Source organism: Amborella trichopoda, chromosome 10 (genome assembly GCF_054954075.1).
Source record: "Amborella trichopoda isolate Santa Cruz 75 chromosome 10, AtrichopodaSantaCruz75HAP2 v2.0, whole genome shotgun sequence".
In the NCBI taxonomy this organism is placed as follows: Eukaryota; Viridiplantae; Streptophyta; class Magnoliopsida; order Amborellales; family Amborellaceae; genus Amborella; species Amborella trichopoda.
Genome location: NC_142345.1, coordinates 4,712,508 through 4,739,935, shown reverse-complemented (window position 1 = coordinate 4,739,935; position 27,428 = coordinate 4,712,508). Strand labels below are relative to the sequence as shown.

At 38.1% G+C, this 27,428-nt stretch overlaps 1 protein-coding gene across 19 annotated transcripts; it reads right to left on the bottom strand.

The window, feature by feature from the left end:
* Positions 1–4,790: 4,790 nt before the first annotated feature.
* On the bottom strand, positions 4,791–26,937 carry LOC18434704 (Prefoldin chaperone subunit family protein). 19 transcript variants are annotated; one of them, XR_016043381.1, is made up of 8 exons: positions 26,711–26,904; positions 25,459–25,605; positions 23,396–23,502; positions 21,762–21,791; positions 13,012–13,138; positions 10,030–10,087; positions 6,120–6,174; positions 4,791–5,001 (listed from the first exon to the last, which is right to left on the bottom strand). XR_016043381.1 is itself a non-coding variant. In XM_020667590.2 (8 exons), the coding sequence occupies exons 3-8, from the start codon at positions 23,485–23,487 to the stop codon at positions 4,960–4,962; spliced, it is 429 nt and encodes a 142-aa protein (XP_020523249.1). In that variant the 5' UTR covers positions 23,488–23,502; positions 25,459–25,605; positions 26,711–26,937; the 3' UTR covers positions 4,791–4,959. The 19 variants fall into 19 exon arrangements, 15 of the variants coding, with proteins under 15 accessions (XP_020523249.1, XP_088706571.1, XP_088706577.1 ...); XM_020667590.2 differs by having other exon boundaries at positions 10,030–10,137; positions 13,037–13,138; positions 26,711–26,937; XM_088850445.1 differs by having other exon boundaries at positions 10,030–10,137; positions 13,037–13,133.
* Between the last annotated feature and the right edge of the window lie 491 nt (positions 26,938–27,428).

Genomic DNA, 27,428 nt, shown 5'->3' with positions numbered 1-27,428 from the left:
TAGGTGTTCTATATTCTTCCTTCAATCATGGCAGCTTGTTTAAGGAATTGAGGGGTTATATTAGAAGTTTATCTTTATCCGATAGATAAGTCACCTATTCAACTCATCGGATCCAAATATTGGATCCATACCTAGATCTGGATACGTCCAGAATTTAGGTTTCAGATCCAAACAGAGTAAATAGGCGTTTGTAGCTAAAGCCTTGTTTGTTTGTACCATTAAGAATGGAATACTTAGTCTTCCCCATTCATTCTTGATTAAGGAAATGCTTGCTTCATTCCATCACTCAGGGTAGGGCCGCCAATGGCCTGGCCTCGGTCAGCTGACCCAAAAATATATAACATATATTTATATATATTTTGTTATATCCAAATATTATGGCTCAAGACCAACACGATCCTTTTCAGGTCAAGCTGAGCTTAGGCAACCCTTTTAGATTCAGGCTAGGCACAAACCCGACCCAAATCCAAGTTTGTGGCCGAGTTTGGCCTTGGCTGGCTGTAGCCTATTCAGCCTTAAGTGTGATTCCTCTTCCTTCTCCGCTATTATTAAGAACCTACCACAAGGTGTTCAACCACCATTTAAAGAGAAGGGATTGTATATAATGAGACCGTTTACATTTAACACATGGAGGTCACAATTACTTACCACAATCCGATGTAAAATCTGATAGATTGGGCATGTCACAAAGTTTGAGAAAATTTCTTTTGAAGTTTGAGCTTGGCTAATAGAATAAATGCAACCATCAAATTTCACATCCAATGATCAAAATTAATTGTTACCACCTTCTACCAAAGATAAATGGTCTCATTGTATATTTTTCCTGAAGGGAAACTAGAGACACCAGACGTTTAGTAATAGCACGAATAGAAATATAGGATCCAAAAAAGAGAATAGATTTTGAGGATTTTTTTTTTTGTTTTGGTTACCTGTTAACATGAGTTTCATTAACGAATCAATCAATTATGCATCTTAAATTCATAATATATGTACAAAACCTCATCCCAGGATAATTGAGATTGAAGACGGCAAAAATTATGCACTCAAAATACCAAATTGAGCTTCTATTTACTCTTTTTTTATATATATAGTTCAGTGGTAGGAATCGAACTTGACGTCAACTACTAACTAATCAAGCCGAGAACCGATTCCTAGGCTTTTATTTACTTGAGAGAGATCGATTAAGACTCTTGCTTTGTTCCCAACAGACTGGTAATTCTACCCTTTGGGCACATTCCCTAGCTAGCCGATCCGGATCTTGGTTCTTCTCCCTATACACGAGGTTATACCTCACTTCCCTTCCCACCTCCAACTCCCTAATTTCATCTAGAATTTAAATAGATCTCCATGGAGGACTTACCATTCTATTGCACCACATACTTACATTAGAGGAGTGACCCTCCACTACCTTTCAACAGGCATCTCATACCCTGCATGCAACAGAGATTTAATTTCGGGCTCAGCGGCACTAGACTCTTGGCATGGTCCCAAGTTTATGCGAAGCGTTTGACCTCTCATGTCCCTTAGAATAACTCTAAGCTGGCAGCCCCCAGATTGCCTCTAGTGCTGCCATCAAAATTGAGTTTAATCCAACCATTTTGGGCAGTTGCCATCTTCTCCATTGCTGGTTTTCTATTATACAGTTTTGCCACCAACTTTGTATCAACCGTATTTGACTTCCTTGGTCACTCCCCCAAATTCCTTCCTTACACCATTGTCCATGATGCAACTGCAACCAAGATATCTAACTTTATTCGACAGACTTCCATGAACGCTCCTTGAAACAATCTACGATTACGCTCTTTCCGTACCATTCATATTAAGCAATGAAGAAAAGAGATGGTCAATGGTGTTCTCATCCTCGATGCCTTTCCCCTAGAAGTTAGCCACAAGAAGGCTTGTGTTCAGTAAGGGGCTGGTAAAGTCCATTACGTAATTCGCTCCCTGTCTGAAGGCTCCTCAACTTGAATAGCAATTTGTAAAGAGATTTAGTTGTGAATTCACCGGAAGGACTGAGTTCCCACCAGTGTTCGATTGCTCTAACCGGCCGGAACTGGCAATGGGCTGGGTCCGAGTACCCGACCTAAGTTGGGCAGGTACCCAGGAAAGCAAAAAATGTGTTAAAAATTTCAAAAAAAAAATCCAAAAAAATAGAAAATATATGTGTAAAGTACTATTAAACAAAACACATCTAAATGAAATTAAAAATTAGAAAAAAAAATAGATTTTAAAAAATCAATTTGTGATCTATAATATTTTTAAAATAATCCAAAAAAGGGGAAAATCTAAAAATAAGTATTCACTCTTTGCCAAAATGACATAAAACATGTTACAAATAGATTTATTATTTTTTTGAGTTTTTTATAATTTTTGTAAATTATTTTAAGATCCTCGAGTTGGACACCCATCTCGGGAATACTTGAGCTCCCCAAGGTGGCAAGCCCGAGTTACTCAAGCAAATCCGAAAGAGATGCGCCCGATTAGTTGAACACTGGTTCCCACATCATCTCATCTGGCTTCCTTGGGCTAAAAAGTACTCCATTTAAGGTAGTTTTGAGTATTGATACGTATTGCCTCCATCCCCCACTACCATTCTAATGTTGTTCACCATAAGCAATCTACAATCATCTATTCCCCTCCAAATATATGATGCCTTTGAAATAAGGCCATCCAAAACTTACATGGTCTCTAATCAATATGAGGAAGTTATTTGTTTCAATTAAAGAGTGCATATGAAAAAAAAAGAAATAAGAAAATTAGTTGCTAGATTGAGGGGTTTCCTAAGAATGCTCCTAGATAGGTTTTACCTGAATGTCCGAAATGCTCCCTAGGGAGCATAGAATCTCTTGACAAACAAGACTATATTTTTATGCTGACAAGCACTTACCCAAAGTTATAGATTAAGAACAAGATTTTTGTGCTGACGGGCCCACTTGGCCCCCATGTAACCTACCGCGTCCAACTTAGTTAGACTATGGAGATTGCAACATGTCCATGCAATAGCCATCATCCAACTAAGTCGGATTGCAAAGGTTTTATGTGGACACGCATGCATGCCAACATGAAATCAATGGGGAAACTATTGATGCGCCTTGAATTAAGTTTCAAGGTATACCACCGTCAATTTTTTTTAAACCATATCATTAATCTCAAAAATATTATTTGTTTACATCCACCCCCAAAATGAAAGAATAAGTCTTTTATTTTATTTTGACAAAAATACCTCGTTTCTAAACTAACGCTTCTCTTTTCCTTTCCTTCCTCCTTTTTATTTTTTTTTTCAATCGAACACAATATATATCAGACTAGCTTGCCGCTTGTCCCTGTAAAAACTAATCCGGTGCACGTTATGCTTAACACGCTTTAATAGGGATTGAGAGCCTGTCCAAATTTTGCCAGGTTGGCTACAACGGGGACCCAAAAACAAAGAAATGTGCATTTGGATAGGGGTCTTTTCATAAAAAAAAGAAACTATTTTTTTACTTACGAGACCAAAAAGAATAGTATTTGGTTATAGTTAAAAAGTACCTAGGGGAGATGCTTAGAAAGTTGAGCCCACGAGCTAGGGGATTCCTATAATTTCTTTTAAAACAATTTATCGAAAGCAATGATCCAATGCAACGGTTGTATCATAATATAATGAAACGACACTTTTAGAAAATCATGTTTGTGATATTTGTATGACCTCAAATTTTGCACACACACTCTCTTCATCTCAATAATCAATCTCAAAAAAAAAAAATTCAATTTAAACCCTAGATATAGTCAAAATAAATCCCCTCCAAAAACGAATCTAGACTATTCATTTTGTGAATTTTAAAATCTTAACCTTTATAAACTCAAAACCATTTTTTTCTTTTCTAACATTGTTCATCTAATGATAATAAAGTCATCCAAAAAAAAATAGAAATGAAAAAATCTTTTTAAGACCTAAATCTAAAAATCTCACCAAAATGAACGGCCTATATTAATTGAACTAAAAAATACTTTCTAAATTATGTTTTCAATTTTATTTTTTTTTATAATTGTTCATTAAAATGAAAAAATGCATACTTAAAAATTTAAATCAAACAAATGGACACAAGATGGTTTTTTAAAGTTGTTACATCATATTACTATACAACGGTTGCATGAAATCATTGCTCTTTATATATATGCAAACATCAAGGACACATGCAGGGAGATATTTCTATAACTCAACCGGCCCACCTATAATACAGTATAGGCTAGATAATAGTATAAGCCAAACAGTCGACATCTAAAGTGGGGAGATGACAGAGGACTCATTTGACAAGAATTCAATTTTTTTAGATTTTGATCTCCTAGATGAGGCCTAATTAACGAGCAAACCTGCGTCAATTGTCTCATTCTCCTACAATCTTGACCAGCAGGGTTATACTGCGCTACCGGTCATCTCACATGATCATTTTCCAAACTTGCATTACATAATTCGTGTTTATGGATACGCATGCTTTTAGTTCATCTATAAATATGTGCCAGTATGCAAAATCATTTCCATTAAGAATGCATAAACATATACAAATTAACTATTGTTCCCTCCTACAAATCTATATATATACATAGAATGTGTCTCTGTACACATTTATCATTGCATGTTTGGGTGTATCATAAATATATGGGGTCAAGCCTCTTTTAAGACTTACCCCATTTTAATGACATTAAAAAGACTGGAAGATTTTAGCATGTAAGAATAAATCAGCACAAAAGATACGATTCAGGTTAACCATAAATCAGCAGAAAAAATGAAATGTGGTTTCAAAGCAAATATATGGTGCCTCAAGTTTGTAATCCCTTTGGGGAAGTTTTTGTATTTCTCTATTTCATCTGTACAATGTTGACAGTATCAAAGAAAAAAAAAAGAAGGGATACAAAACTTGAGTGAAGGAAATGGACAGGCAGCACTATTTCATTGTAGTATGGATTGGACAGCAGCTCCTTCTATCCTGGGAGTTGGAGCAACTCGCGAATTCCTTCACACACCTGTAAGCAACCCAAACCACAGACAACAATTTGAGATAAATTTAGCTTTCCCTGTGCAGAAAGCAGTCATTAAAAAATCATGAGTGGATGATGGACTTAAGACTCGCCTGAGTCGTCCCAGATTGGTACCTGGGCTATCCCAAGGTAAAAACCTCAAGATTGCCCCGAGTATCATCCTAAACCCTAAATTCTTGGTTAGAAAATGACCGGTCTGACTCAGGACTCCCAGAGTTAGACCAGGTGATGTGGGCTCGGGAACTAGCAAGTCCAAGCCCAAGTCCGGTCATTGGTAGAAAATCATAAAATACAGCACTATCAAAAAGGCATGGGTATAATGGAGTTTGAGGGCAATTGCACGGTAGCTACAAATTATATACACCCACAAAGACCACACATCTAGACACTACACACGTACATAGAAATACAGATACACCAAAATATACATATGGGCGCATGGAATTACATTCAAGCAAAATACACTAAGTGTGTTGACATTCACCCATTAATTTTTCTCTAATTATTTTTAGATGAAGATAATTTCATAAGGGCATGGATGAAAATATATCATTCCCCCAGATAACATAAGGATATCTCCACAGAAATACACATAAGCAAACAAACAAAATTCGTAGCATCATTATATCCCTTTAGTTGCTTAAACATGAATAGAATTGATTTCAGAAATATGAAAGAAATTCCAAAATGTTTCAATCTTCTTTCTGAAATATCCTTTGGTGCTTTAATTCCAGTAATCAAACATCCAAATCCTCCCAGTTTTTGGTGTTCCTAAAGAATCAACCAAATCGGAAGAAATAATTGACCAAGGAAGAAAACAAGAACCTCAGCAAAAAGATATATAAAAGAAATTCGAAATGTTTAAATGTTCGTTTTTAAATATCCTTTAGTGCTTTAATTTCCAGTAATCAAACATCTAAATCCTCCCAGCTTTTGTTGCTCCAAAAAAATCAACCAAATTGGAAGAAATAATTAAACAAGGCAGAAAACAAGAACATCAGCAAAAATATTTTAACAATGGTGCTCAAGTTTTAACATTCAAGGAACACAATAGGTTCCATAATAGAACGACGAAGGAAAGAATCGAGTTTATTTAAACATACCAGTTTTATTTGTGCTTTGATGCCAGCAATCAAATGAGTATATTCCTCAATTTGCCTGCAGGGTAATGATAAAGAATCGAGATTGGAGGAACAACACACATACACATATTTAACCTTTACAAACAGTAAATCATATCACGGTTCTAAACCATACACAGAGAGATATGACAATTTTTATGCATCATGTTAAGGTCATATGACTAGCTCAGCCTCACAAGTACGTTTAACAACTTGATAACCAGATAATATTTGCATGTTTAACAATACAGCCACATCACAAGCACATAAAAGATTTTAAATTTTGAATGAATTTCGCCCAAAAAATAAGAAAACTTACCCACCAGTCAGTAGAAATCATCTTATCCTGCTAACATGCAGATAAAATATAACATCTACTACATTGCAGGTCGAGGAATCATTTCAAGTGAGAAAATGTTCAATGCATAAAACCATAAGCAAAGTAGAAACCATCAAGAGGGACACGCTTAAAACTCCCAGCGATAAGCTTGACACTGTAGTCAGGAGCAATGTTTGACTGATTGGACATCAGTAATAAGGGAAAATACCATTTCAGGGTAGAAAATCATTAAGACGGTCAAACATCTCAATTAATATTAGAAGGTTAACTTTTTAATTTTCATATCACTCAAATACCTCCTCAAAAGATATCCTCAAAATTGCAAATTGCCCATGTCCCATGTTAGGAACCCTGAAGAAGCTGGGAAATTTTAGTAATTTAACCCACCTGAGAGGCCCCAACCAAATGAGCAGCATACCCCACTCATTCAGGGTGGATCAAAATACCAAAATGCCCTTGCTTGTTTACAGTTCCCAACTCTAAACGACGCGATTTGGGTAATTTTAAAGATATTTTTCATGGAGGTACCTGAGTGAAATGAAAATTAAAAATTATACCCTCTAAATGTCAATCAGAATTTGTTTTGGCCCATAACGAATTTGTAAGGGGTTTTGGCCCCTTAAATAATATTTTTCCTAGTAATGAACACATCTATTGGGCTGAAAGAGGAAGATGCACTCTTTTTGCATGCTCATGAGTGAGTGGTTGATGCAATTGAATATTGGCAATGGTGGGCAGCCATATTTATTTGTTTCCTATGCCTGACATATCCAACGTTGTTCAAATCACTAGCTAGTATAAGAGTTATCTCAAAAAACCACATGAATCATAAAATATATCTCAATCACACAATGCAACAACCCTCATGGCGGATCTGTCAGAATTAATTGCATATAATGGGTGCAGTCACATGAAAGAACTAAAATGATAAGTGAAAAGATCCTCATGGTTGAAATGGTTGCATTCGTCCAAGATGCAAGAGTTTTGGGCTAGGAAGTTTATGGGTTGGTGATGTGCATCATGCTAGGGGTTTCATTTTTCAGTATTATGCTAAGTGACTCCCCTTTTCATTTTCCAAAATCTTCAATGAAAGGTCATCTGGTACACTCAAACTTCAAAGATTTCTGTTAAGGCATTTCAAACCAAATTTCTAATCAACGTATAGCTAAAAGGTGGACTTTGTATCAAATTCATCCCAATCTCAATCTCTCTCTCAAACTATGTTGAAGGTATTCTAAATACCTTGTTTTTAATTTCTATACTCAATACAAGCCTCAATAGCCTCAAAATACTAAGACAAATTTATTCTCCTTGATTCAAATCTATAGAAAATTAAATGATCAGGCAAACCAGAGTGACTCTCAGATCCCTATGTTTAGGGGATTCTACACTGGTGCACTTGTGCTCTTCCTTGTGTCTCTGATAAATAACCTTCTCCTTGGAGAAACTTAGAAGCATATTCAACTTGAATTACAAGATCTTGTCATTTTATTTTACCGAACTGGTAGACTGTTTGGCTATCAATGAAATTATTAAAAGCAGAATTTATTCGTTTGATGTCCCTGTTTGAATGCTTAATAATAAATTTTGACCTAGAAAACTTATCTACTGATATTTTACTCAAAAAAAAAAATTCTCTACCGATATTTCTTTCATCAAAAATTTATCAACCCTGCTAACACTTTAACATGGGCATGTAAAACAAATGATGTGGAAAAGAATTGATTTTTTTCATGCTGGGGGGGGGGGAGAGAGAGATATAAGGGAGGGAGGGGGGGAAGAGACAGAGAGAGGTGAAATATTAAAATACAAATTCATTAACCCAAAATTCCCAACTAAAACAGAAAACAAGAAATATTATGTACAAGTCAAAACCAATTCCAAAGTTAGTCATCCCAAGGATGAGACCTTCAACATTGGCATCTGAAGAATCACAAATGCTTCTAGACAGTATCTATTAATGAGACTAGCCACAATTGCAGATGAAATGGATGGGAAGCAAATCAGGACATAATCACAAGAGATGTGATGTTTCAAAACATCAAGAAGACCCAATCAGGTAGCAAAAGCCTGGCATGAAGGTGAAAAGGCAACAAAGTGGCCTACAAACATGCATAGAGAGATAACCTAGAGTCATGGGAATAAGGAAGTGAAGATTCAAGGAAAAACAAAAAGGAGAGAAGAAAGAGCGCCTGTTAAAAGCAAGGTAGAGATGTCATGCAAGCTAACTAATATGCTGGCAACAAAAGCATAGGAGAAAGTGACAAGGAACTGAGACCCCTATGATGCCATGGCCTTGGCCTCCATCTCCATCACCATGGATGTTCTCTCCCTAAAAATGTCTATAAATTTCTGTAGCTTTTCTACACCAAACCAAAAAAAGGAACATCTCTCCTTTGACTTGATAATTAAGCACAAACCAACATATTGTTCATTGAAAACAGTGGCATGCCATTCAAACCCAGGAAATATATTTAAATGAATTTAATTTAATTTAAGAAGAGATAGTACAAAACCTCTTGCCACAAAATATGTGCTCAAGGTGAGAAGGAAAAGAGAAAAAAGGCATCTAAGGCCTCTTTCGAAAAGTTACTATTTTGGAACAGCAACCTGAGAAAAGAAGCCGATCCTATTTATTTAAATGAATAGAAGTTAAGCCTAAGAATGAGGACTAACAAAAATTGACAATTCCTTCTCCAAAAACACTGAATTAATCCAACACCAGTAAGTCTTCTTCCACTTTTCAACCACGATACAAGAATAAACAAAACAAAACAATAAAACCAGCTTAATCAGAGTGATTCCTTTAGATAAACAAATAGGCACCATCAGTGATGTCGAGTTTCATCTGTACATAAGAAAAACGGAAGAAGCCAATAAAAGGCTGGGAACCTCACTTAGTCCAGACTACGGTCAACGGAGCAATCAGCCAAAGGGAGGGCGAAATGGAAAAGACAGAGGAACTGCATGTCCTACTTTCCTCTGTGCTCTTTGGGGGGGAAAGGGGTATATGAGAGAGAGGGGGGGAGGGGAGGAATTGGGTTGGCATGAGAAAGGAAAAGGGGGCGAAAGCTCATGGCTATTAGAAGCCAAAAAGCTTTTCATATAAAAAAATTCAAGTATGACTTGAATTTTTTTGGATGCTATTTTGGAGGCTCAAGTGGAAGTTTCTTGAATTTCCATCCAAAACAATTTTGTTCCCTGGACTACTTTTAACCCTTTGGCATAGATTTTCAAACAATCATCCATAAAAATGTGGATTTTGGTTATACATCCCAACTGGCCCTTAATTTTCCCTTCACATACTTCTATGTATTCTGTAGGGGATAATTTGATGCATACTTAATCATGTTTCAATAGATGGAAAACTAACTTTGACAACTAGGATGCTGAAATTGGAATTAAATTGCTAAAAAATTAATAATTTATGAAGGTTAGTGGTCATTTCTAGATTGAATTCAAACACACAAAGCTTACAAACATGTGATCCAAAAGCATGAGTTCCACCAACTGAAGCTTCAAGTTCAAGAATAAAAGTAGAAGTGGATTTACCGGGCAAGTCTTGCCTCCTTTACGGATATAAACTCCAAAGCTTCAGACCACGTAAATTCTACATGAAATCCAAGTCCAACATCAACAAATATATGCCGTGTATCGGGCCTGAAAGGACAGAAAAACCATGGCTAAAATAGGCCAATGCTCATTTTGAGGATGAATATGCCCACCAAAACAATATTAATTATTGAATGTCATGAAAAAATCCAGTGTTAGAGGCTACATAATTGGGTGCGTGACATTTCTTGTAGTTTGGTAAAGACCATCTGGCCGAAGGCATTCTTTGGAAAATCCAAATATGTAAATGTTGGCGACAGTTTAACATAAGAAACTACAAATTTAGGCATCCCACCACCTAGAACCACAAGATTCTCTCTTGCAGTCCAGCAAATTAGTAAAATTCTGTTGCAGCCACTGACAAATATGATGAACCATGCAAACAACTCAGAGAAACTAGACCACATTCTGAACCTTCAGAGCTGCATATTCATACATTGTATGGAAAAAGACATAAACCACCCAATCTAAACTTATGGTCCTATATATACCCTTGGGTCTGCAGGATGCCCGTGGAACCCCCCAAATTTTAAAATATGGCTGGTGGTATGGCTTCTTTCCAAAGATGTAAATCCATCAAATATCTGTACTTTAGGTTCAATATTTGGGTTATGTGTTAATTGAATCTGGCATCTCCTATTGCATAAGCAACATTATAGAATGAGATTTAGCTAGAGCAGTGTGATATGTATCTGTCAAATCCTAGCACACAAGAAACCATTGTTTTAAAGAAAGGATCAGTGGGGTGGATGGCCCACTCACTGATCCTGATTTAGATCAACCAGATCGGTAATCTGGATTGCATGGACCCGCTATCTGGCAAAATGTGTGTGTGAAGTTATGAAGTATTACAGAGATTTGGAAGAGCCTAAACAGCTAAACCTTGTGGTTGCTATCACAAGGAGGTTCAAATCCTCCTCGTTTTCGAATGTTCTGTGTTTTTGTGTCAATATTGGTGCAAACCAGCACACGAAAAGAGAGATCCGAGACCGATTCTAAAATAGCAACTTGACGATCATGATAGTTGAACAATTGAGGAGAAAACTCCCTTTGTGGCCGTCAAGGAAAGAAAGGAACCAAGGAACGTTCAGTCCTGTGTTGCAGCTACACCTAGTAGAAGCCTTCCAACTCACAGGTTGGGCTCTCTCTCTCACACACCTAGTAGAAACCTTCAAACTCACAGGTTGGGCTCTCTCTCTCTCTCTCTCTCACTCTCTCTCTCTCTCTCTCTCTCTCTCTCTACCATGTAGGAGGATAAGAATTCTAATTTTTTTGTTCATTCATCAACAGCAACTGCCTCTTTTACAGCAATGTACAACACACACAAACCCACTAGTGGGCCCTAGACAATCGCAAAAGTACCCCTAACAAAATAAGAAAATGACTAAACTACACCTATACCTTATTCCCAATACAATAAAACCAGCTTGCATACAACCTGGTTCCTATGTTGCAAGCCCCCATCCATGCGACCAAATTCCATGCATAGGAACTCTATATCATGGATTCTTCAACTTCGGAACTCAAAACAATATTACTCTGACTTGTTGACTGCATGGGACTCTACAGCACTCTATTCTACTATTGACTTTAAACCAACACCCAAAATAACCTCTTAATGACAAATTAAAAAAGCATACCTAGCACATAAGACAATTCCAACATGTCCAACTTAACAAGTAATGCAATTCCAGAAACATTTGATCTAGCCAGCCCCTTGATGTGATTTGCATCATACTCCCCCAATTGGAAGAGAACTAGTCCTCTAGTTTCGGCAATCTTCTTAGAAGTTTTTCCTCTAATTAATGGTGAAGGTCCCATGGCTCCATGTAATTCATCCTTACAAGGTATGAGGATGAACAGCTGGGCACCTCTTTTTGGCCCCACGTTTGCCACACATGGTAGGCAACATGCTGCAAATGGAAAGATCAAACGCCACCCATAAAGAAGTTTGAACCATTACCTTAGAAGTCTTACTCCCAACCAAAAAAGGTCTAAATTCTATTGAAGAAACCGTTTCTACCATCTCACAATTAGTATGCACAGGAAAGAACGAACTCATTCAAAAACTGTCAAAACCAAGCCCCAATTTTAGTATGTGGGCATGGACTGGCTCTTCATACATGAATCTCTCGATCCGCTTGCAGGCTTTAAACAAAACTGTAACAGAGATCTTGAACCCAACCCTATTTCTTCTCATTTTCATACTCATCTTTTGATGCATACAACAAGGTTCTAAGAATTAATGTAGTTTTCAATCAGTTGCAATGTCTACCCATCTACCACACCATATTGGCATTGACCTCTATTGTAAGTTCATAACACAAAGGTGTTCTCATAGTTATGCATCAACCATTCTACTTTTGCAAATACAAGATGTACATTGTCTTCCTCATAATGAACTTGTTCTTCTCAGTGGAGAAGATTAGTTTTTATATTTTCTTTGACTCCAGATGAATGGAGAAAGTGGAGAAAGCTTATGCTTCCAGCTTCCAGATCAAGATGACCAGGACTCACACATTAACCATGACCCAGATGGGTAAACCCAAGTTAGTCGGTCAACAGATCACAGTTGTTACAAGATGTCAATGCCACAAGACATTTCTATTTGTCAATATATATAACTTTTTGAAGTACTTGTTGATTGACCCAGGTAGATCTTTGACAATATCCCATAGTTCAGTTATTGAACTGAGTGGTATAGGAGATTTAGAGAATACGCCTCTACCAAAGTCTAATATGTGAAACAAAAAAAAAAAAGAGAATTACTACGCATTAATTATTTTTTATCTGCCAGAATCAAAATTAATGAACAAAATATTGTCTAACATGCCGTTGGAAAAGTGCAGTGACATACAAAATTCAGGACTATAGAAGCACTAAGAGCAACAAATCATGCACAAACAAGGGAGAGAAGCTCACAGCAAAGGCAAAGCAAAAGACATACGCATCTGCCTGCATGTACACTTCTGAGCCAAGATTGACCAATGTACGGAGGTTTGTCACCCCATTCCTCTCCAGTAACTCAATATTTCTTTTCAAATCTGAGCTATAAGATGCAAGCATGAGTCAAGTTGTTTCAGCATTTGTATGAGAACTAGAGTATGTCAAAAGACTCAGAACCGTAAATCATATAACGCAACATTAAGAGTTTACATACACTACAAGCATTAGAATATTTATAAGACCCTAACGAAAAGCATTTAAATCTTCTAATAATAACTAGAAAAAGTTACAACATAGAAAACGACTAATAGTAATATCAACTAACATAGGAATGTAATAGAGTGCGTGCTGTAAAATTCTGCTGTATAACTCAGGACAAAACGACTGAGGGCAGTGGTCCAATCAAACCAGCCAGACCGAACCGGTGGTTCGGACAAGTGGTCAGAGTTAAAAACTAAAAAAATGGATAAATAACTGAAAAAACAAAAAATAGGAAATTATGGAAAATTCAGAAAAAAACTTAGAAAAATTAGAAAATATAACAAGAAAAAAAAAGCCCATCAAGCATCAATAACTCGATACTCAATCAAAAAAATCATAAAATAGCTTTTTTCTTTTTTTCTTTTGCATTTTTCATTTTTTTTTTTTTTTTTTACTTTTTTCTTTTGCATTTTCCGTTATTTATTTTTAAGGGATTTTACAAGAATAAAAATTTATATTCTGGAAAATGCCTTACAAGTTGAAATTAAAAACCTAAAATACAAAGGCAAAAAAAGTAAACACAACCAAGGCATTTTCTGTATTCATTTTTCAAAGCGGTTTTATAAATTATATTTTCATAAAAACCCTTATTTTTCACATAAATCAGTTTTATGTCCCTTGCATTTTCGTTATCTTTCCATGGAAACTGAAATTAAGAACTTAAAATGAAAAAAAAAATGCACAAAGAGCCTAATATGATTCATTTTTCTTTCTTTCTTTTGCAATTTCTAAATCCATAACAAGAACCTACTTGGAGGCTGAGTGATTTACCTTTGTCCAGATTTTGATTGGAAAATGGCCAGAAATCTCACCACAAGTCATACCCCAAAGCTCCATAGTTTTAGTGTTGATTGAGAGTGAGAGAGAGAGACAGTCGTAAAAGCCCCTGTCTCCATAAAGTAATGTTTTTTAACACCCCCAAGTAAAGTCTAAAACATAAGAGGTCAAAAGTGACCTTTAAAAGACTTCTATGGGACCAACTCGTTTGGTCATGAACCGGCCAGTCTAGACATTGGACCAGCCGGTCCACTAGTCCATGACAGATTCGCTGGACCAGCCAGTCCAGGAACCTAACTGGACCAAAAACAGTACTGGGTCACCTGTTTCTAGTTCAAACAAGATGATCAACTTTGGATCTGACAACATTGCTATAAATGCACAGAGCAAGAGGACAATTACCTAGAATGAAGGAAATGCATGTATTCAGCAGGATTAAAGTATGACTGGGCGCCGTAGCCACTTCATATTGGTGGGCCACTTCAACTTTCTTCAATATTGAAGTGGGCTTTCACCAGTCATACTTCAATATTGGGTTACTTCATATTGGTGGGCCACTTCATAGCGATAGCCCACTTCAACCTTCTTCAATATTGGGTTGTCACAAGTCATACTTCAATATTCAGGAGGAAGTAGCCCACTTCAATATTGGGAAGTGGCTACGGCGATAGGACGGCGATAGGACGGCAATAGGATGGCGATAGGAGGATTAAAGTATGAAGAGAAATCCATGACCGAGGATTAAACCTAGAATGAAGGGCTATAAATGCCAGTATGAAGGAAAAGCCAGAGAAGAGAAAGAAAGAGAGACAGAGAAGAGGAAGAAAGTACAAAGAGAGATGACGTAAAGAAAGAGAAGATTAAGAAAGAGAGAGGCAGGATTAGGAAAGAGAAGGGATGAGACAGGAAAGAGAGCAGAGAGAAAAGAGGAAAGAAGGGGAAGAGAGACTTGCACGGCAGTACCTACCACCATGTATGATGAGAGTGAAAAGAGAGGCAGAAAAAGGAAGAGAGAGAAAGACGAAAGAAGAGAGAAAGAGAGAGATACGCATGGCGATGGTTATTGCTGTGCATGTCTGAGGCAGAGAAGAGAGAAACAGAGAGAAGAAGAAGATGAGAGAGAAAGAGAGGAGAGATATGCACGACAATGCTTACTGCCGTGCATATTTGAGGTAAGGAAGAGAGAGAGAGAGAAGAAGAGATTGAGACATGCACGGCGTTGCTTGCTGCTGGGCACGTCGAGAGAGAAGAGATAAAGGGAGAAGAAGAAAGAGAAAGAAAGAAGAACATAGATAAAGAAAAAAGAGCAGAGAGAAAAGTTATCTTCACCAAAAAGTACCAGACTTTTCTTCTCTCTCCGCTCTCTCTCTCCTGAACGTGGCCCTCAATCTCAAAGCTTGACTCTGAATTTTATTAATCCAATTGAAGGTCCTTTACAATGAAGTATAGCATGATATTTATAGACTTGGGCCGAAAACATGGGTGGATGCCTAAAATCTGACCTAATTGATGATAATTACAATTTTTTTGAATTAAAATAAAATCTAAAAATGCATTCAAAATGATGGCTTTGCCCCGGCCCAACAATACACAAAATTCCAAAACAGTCCTTGGTTTAGCCCTTGAACGTGAGTGATTTTCTTAGGCCGATTCGGGATTGCTCCGGCACTCGTTTGGCAAAAAGATGATTACTTTCTCATTGGGCTCGGCATGAAGATCAATTTGGTACCAACTTAGAACCACGGATCGCATTTTTAAGCCATGATCATGCGACTTGAAATTTGCACGAATCTTGAAAACTTATGATCGATAGTATGCTCATTTCTGGATGTATTTCATTGGTTTTTTCGAGGAATTACACTGAGCATGCCGTCACGATCTCGTTGCAACAAACACAACTCCATTTCGTGCCCGAACGAAGATTTTACCATCTTGAGTTTTTGGCCGGAACTTACATATTGGCTGTCAAAAATCTGCAGCAACTTTAATGCCTTCATGCGTGAGATCTAACCATTCATCACACATGGAGTTCGGACCGGACATAGCCCTGTACCTTACGTACGCAATGCAATTGGTTTCGTGTCGATCGGGTGCGTGAGCGCCGTGATATGGCCGCTAGAGTGGGACGCACTACTACTCATTTTCTTGCAACCTTGTTCTCGAATCGTCATCTTCTCTCTAGCTTTTCTCCCTGCTCGGATATCATCACGGGACGTGCCACATATCACGACGCTCGTCTTGTCGAGACGAACATGCTCGCAAAATTTGAACACGATTTGACTTGTAACGAGGAAGATATGAGTCCCAAAAGTTTTTGTTCATGACTGTGAAAACCAATCTCCTTTAATGGAGGACGCACAATCTCCTTTTTCAGTTTTTTGCCCATATCTTTGTCCTGGAGTGTCTGTTTAAGCCGAAAGTTAATCCCTGAGGGTTCTTGGCCGTGCTGGATCCAATAGAGGTGGTCCCACAACCATTTGACGTTTCAAAAATAGGGTTCCAGTTGCAGAGTCCGGTTCAGGGTGCTAGATACCGTTTTTCTGAAACTGTTTCTTTGTCTGCACTGCCTTAGACATGTCGGATTGCGACGAAACTTGACAGATGGCCTTTTGAAGTCCTTAGGAACATTTTCACCTGTTCTAGGGAAACTCTGAGACTGTTGAAAATTCCATTGTAAGTCAGGGCTTTATTGACCGGATTTTATTCCGCATCGGGGACCCAAGGTGCTGAAAAATATGTTCAAACAGCTTGTCCCGTCGAATGTTGTGCTTCGAGAGAAGCGAGAAGGACAACATTCGAAAAATTTCCTTCGGCTTCATTACTTTTTTCTTCCTAGCCACAAAACCACGTGAACGCCGAGATATCCACGCAATGCTGTAACTAGGATGCTCAGACGTTTGGATGCATTTGTTGCAGGTCCATCTGTGGAGACGTTGGGGGAGAAGAGACTTTTGCGGGATCCTATTGAGGTCCTCACCCTGGCGTGGACTATTTGTGATGTGGACGGATTAGTATTTTAAGTCCTCACCTTGTCGGACAGTACCTATGACGGCCTTGTGATGATGACTGGGCTACGTGTTCACCCAACACAGAAGAGGGGATGTCGACCAGGCTACGTGTTCACCCAGACAAAGGAGAAGGAAAAAGAGAGATAGATGAAGAGAGAAAAGAAAGAGAAAGAGAGAACGAAAGGCATGCACGACACTGCCACTACTGTGCATGTCAGGAGAGAGGAGGAGAAGAAGAGAATGACTGGGCTACGTGTTCACCCAGCACTGAAGAAGGGAGACTGGTTTGCCCTAGTTTCGGAATGTCAAATGGTTGTGGGATCATCACCATTGAATCCGGCACGGTCGAAAACCCCTAGGGGCCAAATTTCGGCTTACACTGACGTTTATGGACAAAAGACTGAAAGAGGAGAGGATGCACGCTATTCCTGTGTGGCCTCCCTGCACCAATCTCTATTAAAAGAGACTAGTTTGCACAGTCACGAGCAGCAACTTTGAAGACTCATATCTAACTCGCTTTGAGTTGAATCGACCCCAAACTTTTTGAAGTGTGTTCGTCTCGTCAAGACGAGTGTTTTGATAGGTGGCACGACCCATGACGACGCCCAAGCAGGGAGAAAAACTACAAAGGTGATTCGTGAAGACAGTTGTAGGAAAATCAACAGTAGGACGACCCACTCGAGCAGCCATATCACGGTGCTCAGGTACCCGATCAACGCGAAACCAGTTGCATTACATGGGTAAGGTCCAAGGCTATGTCTGGTCCGAAACCCGCGCGTGATGAATGGTTAGATTTCACACACGAAGGCATTAAAGTTGCTGCAAATTTCTGGCCACCAGAATCCAAATTCCGGCCAAAAACCCAAGATGGTAAAATCTTCATTCGGGCACGAAATCGAGCAGCGCTTATTACAACGCGATTGTGACGGCATGCTTAATGCAATTCAGCGAAAAAACCAATGAAATATATCAAGGAACGAGCACACTATCGATCGGAAGTTTCCAAGATTTGTACAAATTCCAAGTTGCATGTTCGTGGCCTAAAAACGTGATCAGTGGTTCGAAGTTTGTACCAAATCGATCGTCATGCCGAGCCCAACGAGAAAGTAATCATTTTTTTGCCAAACGAGCGCCGGAGCAACCCGGAATCAGCCTAAGAAAATCGCACACATTCCATGGGTGCAGTAAGGACTGTTTTAGAATTTTGTGTATTGTTGAGCAGGGGCAAAACCGTCATTCCGCACCTATTTTTATATTTTATTTTAATTCAAATAAATTGTAATTATCATCAATTAGGTCAGATTTAAGACATCCACCCATGTTTTGGGCCCACGTCTATAATACAACGCTATACCCCATTGTCAAGGGCCTTGGATCAAATTAATAAAATTCAAAGTTAAACTTTGAGATTGAGGGTGAAGTCCAAGAGAGAGAGAGGAGAGAGAAGAAAAGTCCTTGGTGAAGGTAACTTTCTCTCTCCTCTCTTCGCTCTCATCTTCTTTCTTTCTCTCTCCTCTTCTTCTTCTTCCTCTTCTTCTCTCTGTCTCTCTTCTCTGCCTCAAACACACACGGCGGTAACCATCGCCGCACATCTCTCTCTCTCTTCTCCCTCTTCTTTTGTCTTTCTCTCTCTTCCTCTTTCTGCCTCTCTCTTCACTCTCACCACACACGGCAGTAGGCACTGTCGTGCATGTCTCTCTTCCCCTTCTTTCCTCTCTTCTCTCTGTTCTCTTTCCTAATCCTCTCTCTCTTTCCTAATCTTCTCTTTCTTTCTCTCTCTATTTTCCCTTCCTATCTCTCTCTTACTTTCTTTCTCTTCTTTGTCTATCTTTCTTTCTCTTCTCTGTCTTTCCTTCTCTCTCTCTATTCTTTCCTCTCTCTCTCTCCTCTCCAGTCATGCACGGCGATGCCCATCGCCGAGCATGACGTCCACCTTCTTTTCTTATCTCTGGAATATGCACAGTGAACAGGGCCTTAAGCCGAGTGGCGGGTCAGACCTCTGTCTGAGTTCCTCCTCCCTCCTGTCGTGCACGGCGATGCCCATCGCCGCTAGTGACACTTCTTTCTCTATTCCCTCGCAAGGACAATGAATCGGGCCCTTTCCCAAGTGGCGGGCCGGGTCATGTCTAAGTCCTTTCTGACACACACAGCAATGCCTATCGTCGTGCGTGCCTTTTCTTCTATCTCTCTTGACTCTCTCTTTCTTGTCATGGACGGCGGAGCCTATCGCCGTCCATGTTTTCTCTCTCTCGTTCTCTCGTGATGGACGGCAGAGCCTATCGCCGCCCATGTTCCCTCTTTCTCTCTCTCTCTCTTGTCATGGACGGCGGGGCCTATCACCGTCCATGTTTTCTCTTTCTCTCTTTCTCTCGTCATGGATGGCGGAGCTTGTCGCCATCTATGTTCCCTCTTTCTCTCTCTCTTGTCATGCACAGCGGACATCGTTGTCCATGCTTCTTTCCTCTCTCTCTTCTCTGTCATGGACGGCAGAACCTATCGCCGTCCATGCTTCTTTCCTCTTTCTCTCTCTTCTGTCATGGACTACGGAACCCCATCGCCATCCATGTTTCTCTCCCCTTTCTCTCTCCTCTGTCATGGACGGTAAAACCCCATCGCCGTCCATGTTTCTCTTCTTTCGTCTCTCTCCTTTCTTCTCTCTCCATCCATGTTTCTCTTTAGTCTCGCTCTCCTTTCTTCTCTCTCTGTCCATGTTTCTCTTCTTTCATCGCTCTTCTCTTTCCTTCTCTCTCATCTTTCCTCTTTTTTCTTTCTTTTCTCTCTCATCTCTCTTCTCTCTTCTTTCTTCATTCTTCTCTCTCGTCTCTCTTCTCTCTCTCATCTCTCTTCTTTCTTCTTTCTTCTCTCACTTTTCTCTCCTCTCATCTCTCTCCTTTCTTCCCTCTTATCTCTATTTTTTCTTCTCTCTCATCTCTCTTCTCTCTCTCATCTCTCTTCTTTCTTCTCTTTTCTCTCTTCTATTCCTTCATTGTCAGAAAGAGAGAAGAAAGAAGAGAGAAGAAAGAAGAGGGAAAAAAGAGAGATGAAGAATAAGAAACATGGACGGTGATGGGGTTCTGCCATCCATGACAGAGGTGAGAGAAAGGGTCAAAGAGCATGGACGGCGATGAGGTTCCGCCATCCATGACAGAGGAGAGAGAAAGGAAAAAGAAACATGGATGCCGACGGGGTTCCGCTGTCCATGACAGAGGAGAGAGAAAGGGAAAAGAAGCATGAACGGCGATGGAGTTCCACCATCCATGACAGAGGAGAGAGAAAGGGGGAAGGAAAGAAGGAACATGGACAGCGATAGGTTGGTGAAAAAGCCAGTATGAAGAGAGATGTTGTCAAATCTCTCTCCATACTTTAAAGTGTGAACATCAACCTCTCTTCATACTTTAATCCATGAAGTGGCTACGGCGCCGTGTCACCAATTATGGGTTTTCACCAGTCATACTTCAACCTCTCTTCATACTTTTCCAGTAAGCAACTATTCCCCTATCGGCTCTCCTTGATGATATACGTTCCCTTCTACAGTTCAGACATGCTTAAGAGACAATATACCTCTCCTAGCTAGGTAAAAATCATGACAGTACTTCAAAGATGGATGGTGTCTTTGGGGATATGATAGAGATGTCTGTTCCATATTGCGCGAAGCTTAAACTCAGTTCAGGAGGTGACTATGGTCCAGAGCCAAGTCGACCCTGTTAGACACGACCAAGTCACAAGAGACCAGACCAAGTATCACCAAAACAATACGGAAAAATTGTGGGACATGGAAGAGCATCTGGTGACTTGGCTAACACTCAATAAGGGGTTGAGGTGGGGTAAAAAACGAGCAAGTCCTGAGTCAAGCTGCCTGATTTTCCTGAACCCATATGGTTTTGTAGGACCCCGATGGATCATAGACGTGACGACAATGGCACAGGTGCATTTCAGAAATTGGCCCCTGCCTTTATCAACAACACCTTTTTGCACTCTTTTGCGTCCGACACTCCCTCAATGTGAATAGAATTATCAAATCATTCCAAAGGAGAAGTACACCTCTATAAGGAAATGTATAAATTACACTTAATTGATTTACATTTCCGATACACAAAATGATGCAAAAAAGACAGCTAGTTAACCAGGTGAGTCTACATGGGCACTTCCCCAATTGAGGTAATTAAACCTTGGAATTTTGTTTTCAAGTATAGTTCAAGCCAACACGTAACAATATGTTCTAAAATTCAGAATCCATGCAACTCAAACAGCCAGGTGTGCTATGCTACCCCCAACTGAATTTAAACATATCTATTATTAAGACAGGTTCCATGATTGCTGATGAACACATTGACATTCTAAAATGCAAAACTTGAGTACAAGATGTTTGATTAAAACCCATCAAAACATAAAAGAAGCAGGAAGTAAAGGCAGAAGAATTGAGTCTGGTAAGCCTTAAGGATCCAGTGAGAATATATTAAAGTGTTTTACAACATAAAATCAATTAAAATAAGTCCTACATAGATGTGCATGTAAGTTCCACTAAGCTGAAAAAAATAAAAAAAAAGCCCAGAGGTACATTATTATTACATTATTATTATTAAATGCCCATTATGATCTCTTCTATCCCTCATAACTTCGGCTAGAACTGAAAACATTTGTGAAAGTTGAAAACAAAGAAAATCATAAATATGAGGATACAAAACTTTCTGCTGGGCAAAAACCTTGTCCCTGCAAAATCCACAATCCAGTTAAGTCCCCCTTTCCTCGAACCTACATTTATTAGAAATTCTTGGACTATAGATATCATGATCCAAAAAATATACCAAAACAAAATATTAACATCTATCTGCTTCTTAACTAATAAAAAACTAATAACTTACCAAGCATTGGCAATACATGATTAATCCACATTTTGCTAATGAGGATGGGGCCCAATAATTTGATTATGCTAAACACATCTAACAAGCATCATAGCAATTCCATGATCTAAAATTCCATATAATAGAAAACAAAAGATTAAATAATACAGCAAGAATGGAATACATAAATAAAGGCTCACAACAAAAACCCTTCAGCTTGAGAAACACATATAAGAAAAAAGGAGTATTCAAGTGGAGCAGCAATTAGTGGGCTCCTTTTGACTTTATTTTTTGGCTGAAATAGTTGTGACATGTGAATAGGGGAAGCATGGGCAATCATTCGAGAGATTCTCTGCATAGTTGTTTAATCTGCATAGTTGTTTAATAAGGCTTTCCTTCATTTAGTTGGTTTACAATGGTAGGACCCAGGACATATTTATAGGTATTGTGTTAGGGTCTCAGAATCGAAGAGTACATTTCTAGAAAATATAAAATAAATAGTCTTCCAGTATATCTCTCCCCCTCCCTCCGGCCTACCTCCCTTCCTTAACTTGTCTACTGGGTTTTTGCTCCTCTTGCCCATTTTAACTCGCACCAAGTGACTCATATAAAGTTCTTCCAATATGTCAAGTCATAATCACATCAGTCCCAAAATTCAATGGTCAAAACTTTTATAAAGTGGACCTGTCATGGACCAGTCGGCTCACATCCCCAAAGCAAAGATCAAAGAAACACAGTGAATTAGGGCAGTACAGACACTAGCAAGCTAAAACAAATTCAAAATCAATAAAATATAACAACTTCAATAGGAAAACAACTTCAATAGGAGGCAATGTCACCATTCTGCATGACATTTAACCCTTTTATACCTTAAAAGGAGTTATTCTTGGTACAAATATTTCACAGAAAATGAATCACCAAACCGTTGAAGTCACTCTTGGCATAATTAAATGGTTTACTGATCTTCTTTTGTTGCTTGAGTATATTGATCAGATATGGTATAGCAGAATCGATGCATAAAAATATCGAACTGGGTAGGGTCTTGTTCCCAAAGTAAACCTCCATACGCAAGTGGTTGTCGATTATTTCAGATAATAAAAAGAAAAGTGGAAAGATAAGAAAAATGATAAGGCATAACCACGATAAAATAATATTTCTATTGACAGCTGCGTAGAGAAGCAAACAGCCATCTAGCATCATCATTCTCAATAATGTTCACCATATCTTGAAAAAGAAGACTCAAACAGGACGCATGCCAATGTTAAATATCAAGCAGGATAAATGATGTACATAGTTTAATGTTGCATTTGAAGAAACAGCCTTATTTCATATCAAATAAACCAGAAATTTCAGAAACGAAATGAGTACCTTTTTTTTAACAAGTAATAAAAATTGACTAAGGTCAAGTGCAAAAACATTGCCCCCAATAAGTCAACATTATCAAAGTGTTCATCGCAAGGAGGAAATATCTACCGTTCAGCAATAGCATGGACAAGATCAGGCTTCAAACGCCGGTCGACAAATTCTTCAAACTTGTGGACCTTCTCCTTTCTAACACTATCCATAACAACAACCCAAACCTACAAACAAAAACAAATGAACATCTATTGTTTCTTGGGAAAATTTCATATAGAACCCTAATTCCTCATATTATTTCATGATAGACCCTCTTTCCATTTTTCTTTCAAGCGGCATAAGGAAATCCCTAAGGATTTCACCGTACCCCCTCATCTTGTATCTCCCTCTTTTATTGACTTTTGACCATAAAAATTAGCCCCAACAAATCTTTTTATACCATTTCATCCCAAAAACTTTTTTAACCCTCTTTTTCCCTTTCCGCCCATTAAAAATGTTTTTTGGTTGAAATCGTATAAAAAGATTTGTTGGGGCTAATTTTTATGATCAAAAGTCAATAAAAAAAGGAGATAAAAGATGAGGGGGCATGGTGAAATCTTTAGGGGTTTTCTTATGCTGCTTGAAAGAAAAACGGAAGGAGAGTCTACCATAAAATAATATGAGGAATTAGGGTTCTATACGACATTTTCCCTTGTTTTTGTGATCGTAAAAGCACAAATGGCATATGCACAAACAAACAAAATAGAATTATCAAAAGCAAAAGAACCAGTATTTTTTTTTTCAACTGACAACTCTCCCATGTCCTAAGAATTGCAAACACTTGTATATATGGAAATAAGAAGTAGACCAACAAAATTGGCAAAACAGAGAAACCACCCTGGAGCTATGCCCTTCTATGCATCAAAGTGAGGAAAAAGGTATGTATAAATCAGACAGACACATTATATGATGTAATTATGTAACGAGAAGCAAAAGTTGAAGTCAGCTACTCTCCGACTGGAGAAATATTGAGCTAGCAATTAGATGATGATGCAATAAATGAAATAGAAACAGAAAAAATATATGGAAATACTCACAAATACTCAAACTTAACTATTGATCTCTAGCGCAGGAAAGCAACCAGCCAGCCAGCCAATACTTAGGAGCTTTCTTTATTTCTTTTTCTTTGTAAGGATTTTAAAGGGAATGGAGAGAGAGAGAGAGAGAGAGGGGTACAACTCTATGTGCAATTGTGCATATATTCCTATGCAATGGTTTAAAGCAAGGACAAGGCCACTAGGGGAGGTCCCGAGCCCGAGACAGGTAACTCAACCTATCCAACTATTTAGAACACATGGCCGAGTCTTAGAAAACAAATTAACAGTAAAACCTTGGGAGCCAGCAAGACCCAGCCTGTTCCCAAGGTTTTTCTATAGAATCGGCAGCTCACCAAGCCCAAGCAACTCAGGCAAGTTCGATTCGGACTCGCCGAGCTTTCAAACACTGGTATACTGGTACACAGAAATCCCCATCTTCCCTTTTGATCTTCTTGGAATCAAGCCCCATGCTTTCTTTTGCTCATCCGAAGCATTTTTCTTTTGTGCTCTTTTTTTCCAGCACACTCAAGCACAACAATCTCAAAATTAGGACGTATACTTGGTTTTGGGGTATCATAATTAACCCCATTTTTTAAACTTTAGCTGTTAAAGAATATTCCATGCACCATATCACAGGGATTAAAATAAATAAAGCTTAACAAGGGAAAATAATGGCAATTTGCAAGTTCCATGCCTCCTGATAAATTTCCAAAAAAAAGTTGAAAAATTAAAAAATTAATCAATGCTTTAAAAAGATCAGATAACTCTAAAAGCATCCATAGGTTCCTTGTAAATTTGTCAAAAGCAAACCCATGCATCACATTATCAAAAAACGGAAATGTAAAGAAAAATAATTGCAATTTCCATCAACAAATCCCAGGCTTCTAACAAATTTTCAAGAAATTCAGAGCACTACTATAAAAGATAGGTAATTGTAAATGCCTCAAGCCTAAAAATTCTAGGTGTCAAAACCATACACCATGAAGAACTAAGGTTTCCAATGATAAACGAAGAGGTGAATATTGGAGTTTTAATGAGAGAAAAGGGTGGAGGCATAGGTGATAGGTGAATAGGTTTTAGTGACAGAAAAGGGTGAAGGCGTACCTGAGCGTAGTAAGAGGGGGGTTTGGCAACCAGAAGCTGGAATTTCTACATCTGAAATTTGGATGCTGGGAATTTGGATACCAGGTAAAGATAAATATTGTGTTTGGCAAGCTATTTGGAAATTTCTACAACATTGTTTAGTTCAACCTGGGAATTTGCAAACCTAGAATCAATAAGTTTTAATTGTTCATTGCAGTTTCCATTGATGAGAGGATAATAATTGCTAAAAGAATGAGATTTCAATGCCATAGCTCATCCACAGTTAGTCTAATCTAACAAAATGGTGGAATAGATCACAGAAAAAATTTTCAATTTTAGCATAAAAAGTTCATCATTATTACAAGATCCATAAACTACTATCGGCATTCAGTGACCATTCCAAGATCCATTCGGGCATAAAAAGAAAACAATTAAAAAAAAAAACTCAAGAGATACAATTTCAGTTGAAAATAACATTTTAGCAGAAAAAATTTCGGAACACAAGCAAAGAGCAAATTCAAATTAACGAATGAACAAATTATCAGAGGAAACACTGAAGGTAAAAGTAAATCCATATCATTCACCAAAAAATTTTCAGCTACGAAGAATATAAGTTAAAAAAAAAAAAGCAGCAGACAGCCGTTCAACCGATAAACAGAGCGGAAAAAGAGGAAAAATAAATGCAGCAAATAATTACATGACTAAATTCTAAAGAACCTGGTTCCTGGCCATTCATACTCAGAATGTTTCCGTTGAAAATTATATCAAAACAATAGTGTTCCTAACCATTCTCAGAAGCCATAACAAAATCAGGAAAAAGATACATAAAAAACATGGGTTACAGATAATGTTTCTGCAAAAAGTTACATCAAAGCAACCAGGTTCCTGACCATTTATAACAAAAAGTGCAGCAAAAGGATTTTGGGACCATATTGTAAAGCAAGACAAAAAGAAATTATGGGGCAAATATACTTACCATTCTTTATGCCAAAAAACTTACATCTAAACAACCTAACCAAGTGACCATCACGCACACACAAAAAAAGCAGCAAAAAAATGATATCTTTGTAAAGCAAGAAAAAAATGTTTTTGCTGCAATTTTTGATGGATTTTTGCTAACTCTCATAATAAAAGACACAAGAATATGGCCCAAATATACAGGAGAAAACATATTAAAGGCAGGAGGCGAAAACAATGCAACACAGATTTGAGTTCATATGAGGAAATCGGATATGTATCTAATGCTCTCTCAAAAAAAAAGCCCGTCGCATACCTGTAGCCTTTGTAAATTGTAGCAGGGTGCGTTCACGGTATCGTGGGATGCTCTAGAGAGAGAAAGAGCAGGCACTTCTGGGAGAGGGCTTTCTGCATAATCTTTTCTAGAGAGAGAGAGTATAGAAGTGGGGTTCCAGTGGTTCGGTAGAGGGAGTGAAGACAGGAAATAGCCAGCGAGAGCGAGGGAGGACGTCTCTTACGAGGGAAAGAGAGGTTTTTCTTTTTTTTTTTTCTGAAGTGAGTTAATTGTTTCATGCGGGCTGGACCGCATTCTACATTACGCGGTTCAAAAGTATAAAGCATCCATTTTAAAGATAGCTGCAAATTGGGAGTCCATTTAAAGACATTTGTATCTAACTGTGTAAACGTTTTCTTAATATAATTATTATTTTTATTTTTAAAAAAATCATATTCATGATCTTCATGTCAAAAATTATTGATGAATTATCACAAATATATCTTAATTTTTATCTATCTAGAAAAAAAATCTCAATTTTTAGAATCCTCGTCCACACCTTTTTTTTTTCAATTTTGGTTATTTTGTGACCAAAATAATCTTCACACCTTTACCGTAGTAGTATTACCGTAATAACTTGAATTAATATTAGGGAAAATATCTTGATACTTCCTATTTTTAGGTTTCATTTCATAACAGATCCAAGGTTTTAAAAAATATCTTGGCGCATAAAATTTATAGATTTTATTTCTTTTAAACC

Coding starts and splice junctions, on each gene's coding strand:
- LOC18434704 (XM_020667590.2), bottom strand. CDS start 23,487: ATGGATAGTGTTAGAAAGGAGAAGGTCCACAAGTTTGAAGAATTTGTC. Junction 21,792..23,395: donor GTCCATGCTATTGCTGAACG/GTAGATATTTCC, acceptor TGGATTTTGCAG/GGACAAGGTTTTTGCCCAGC. Junction 6,175..10,029: donor AAGGAGGCAAGACTTGCCCG/GTAAATCCACTT, acceptor ATTACCCTGCAG/GCAAATTGAGGAATATACTC.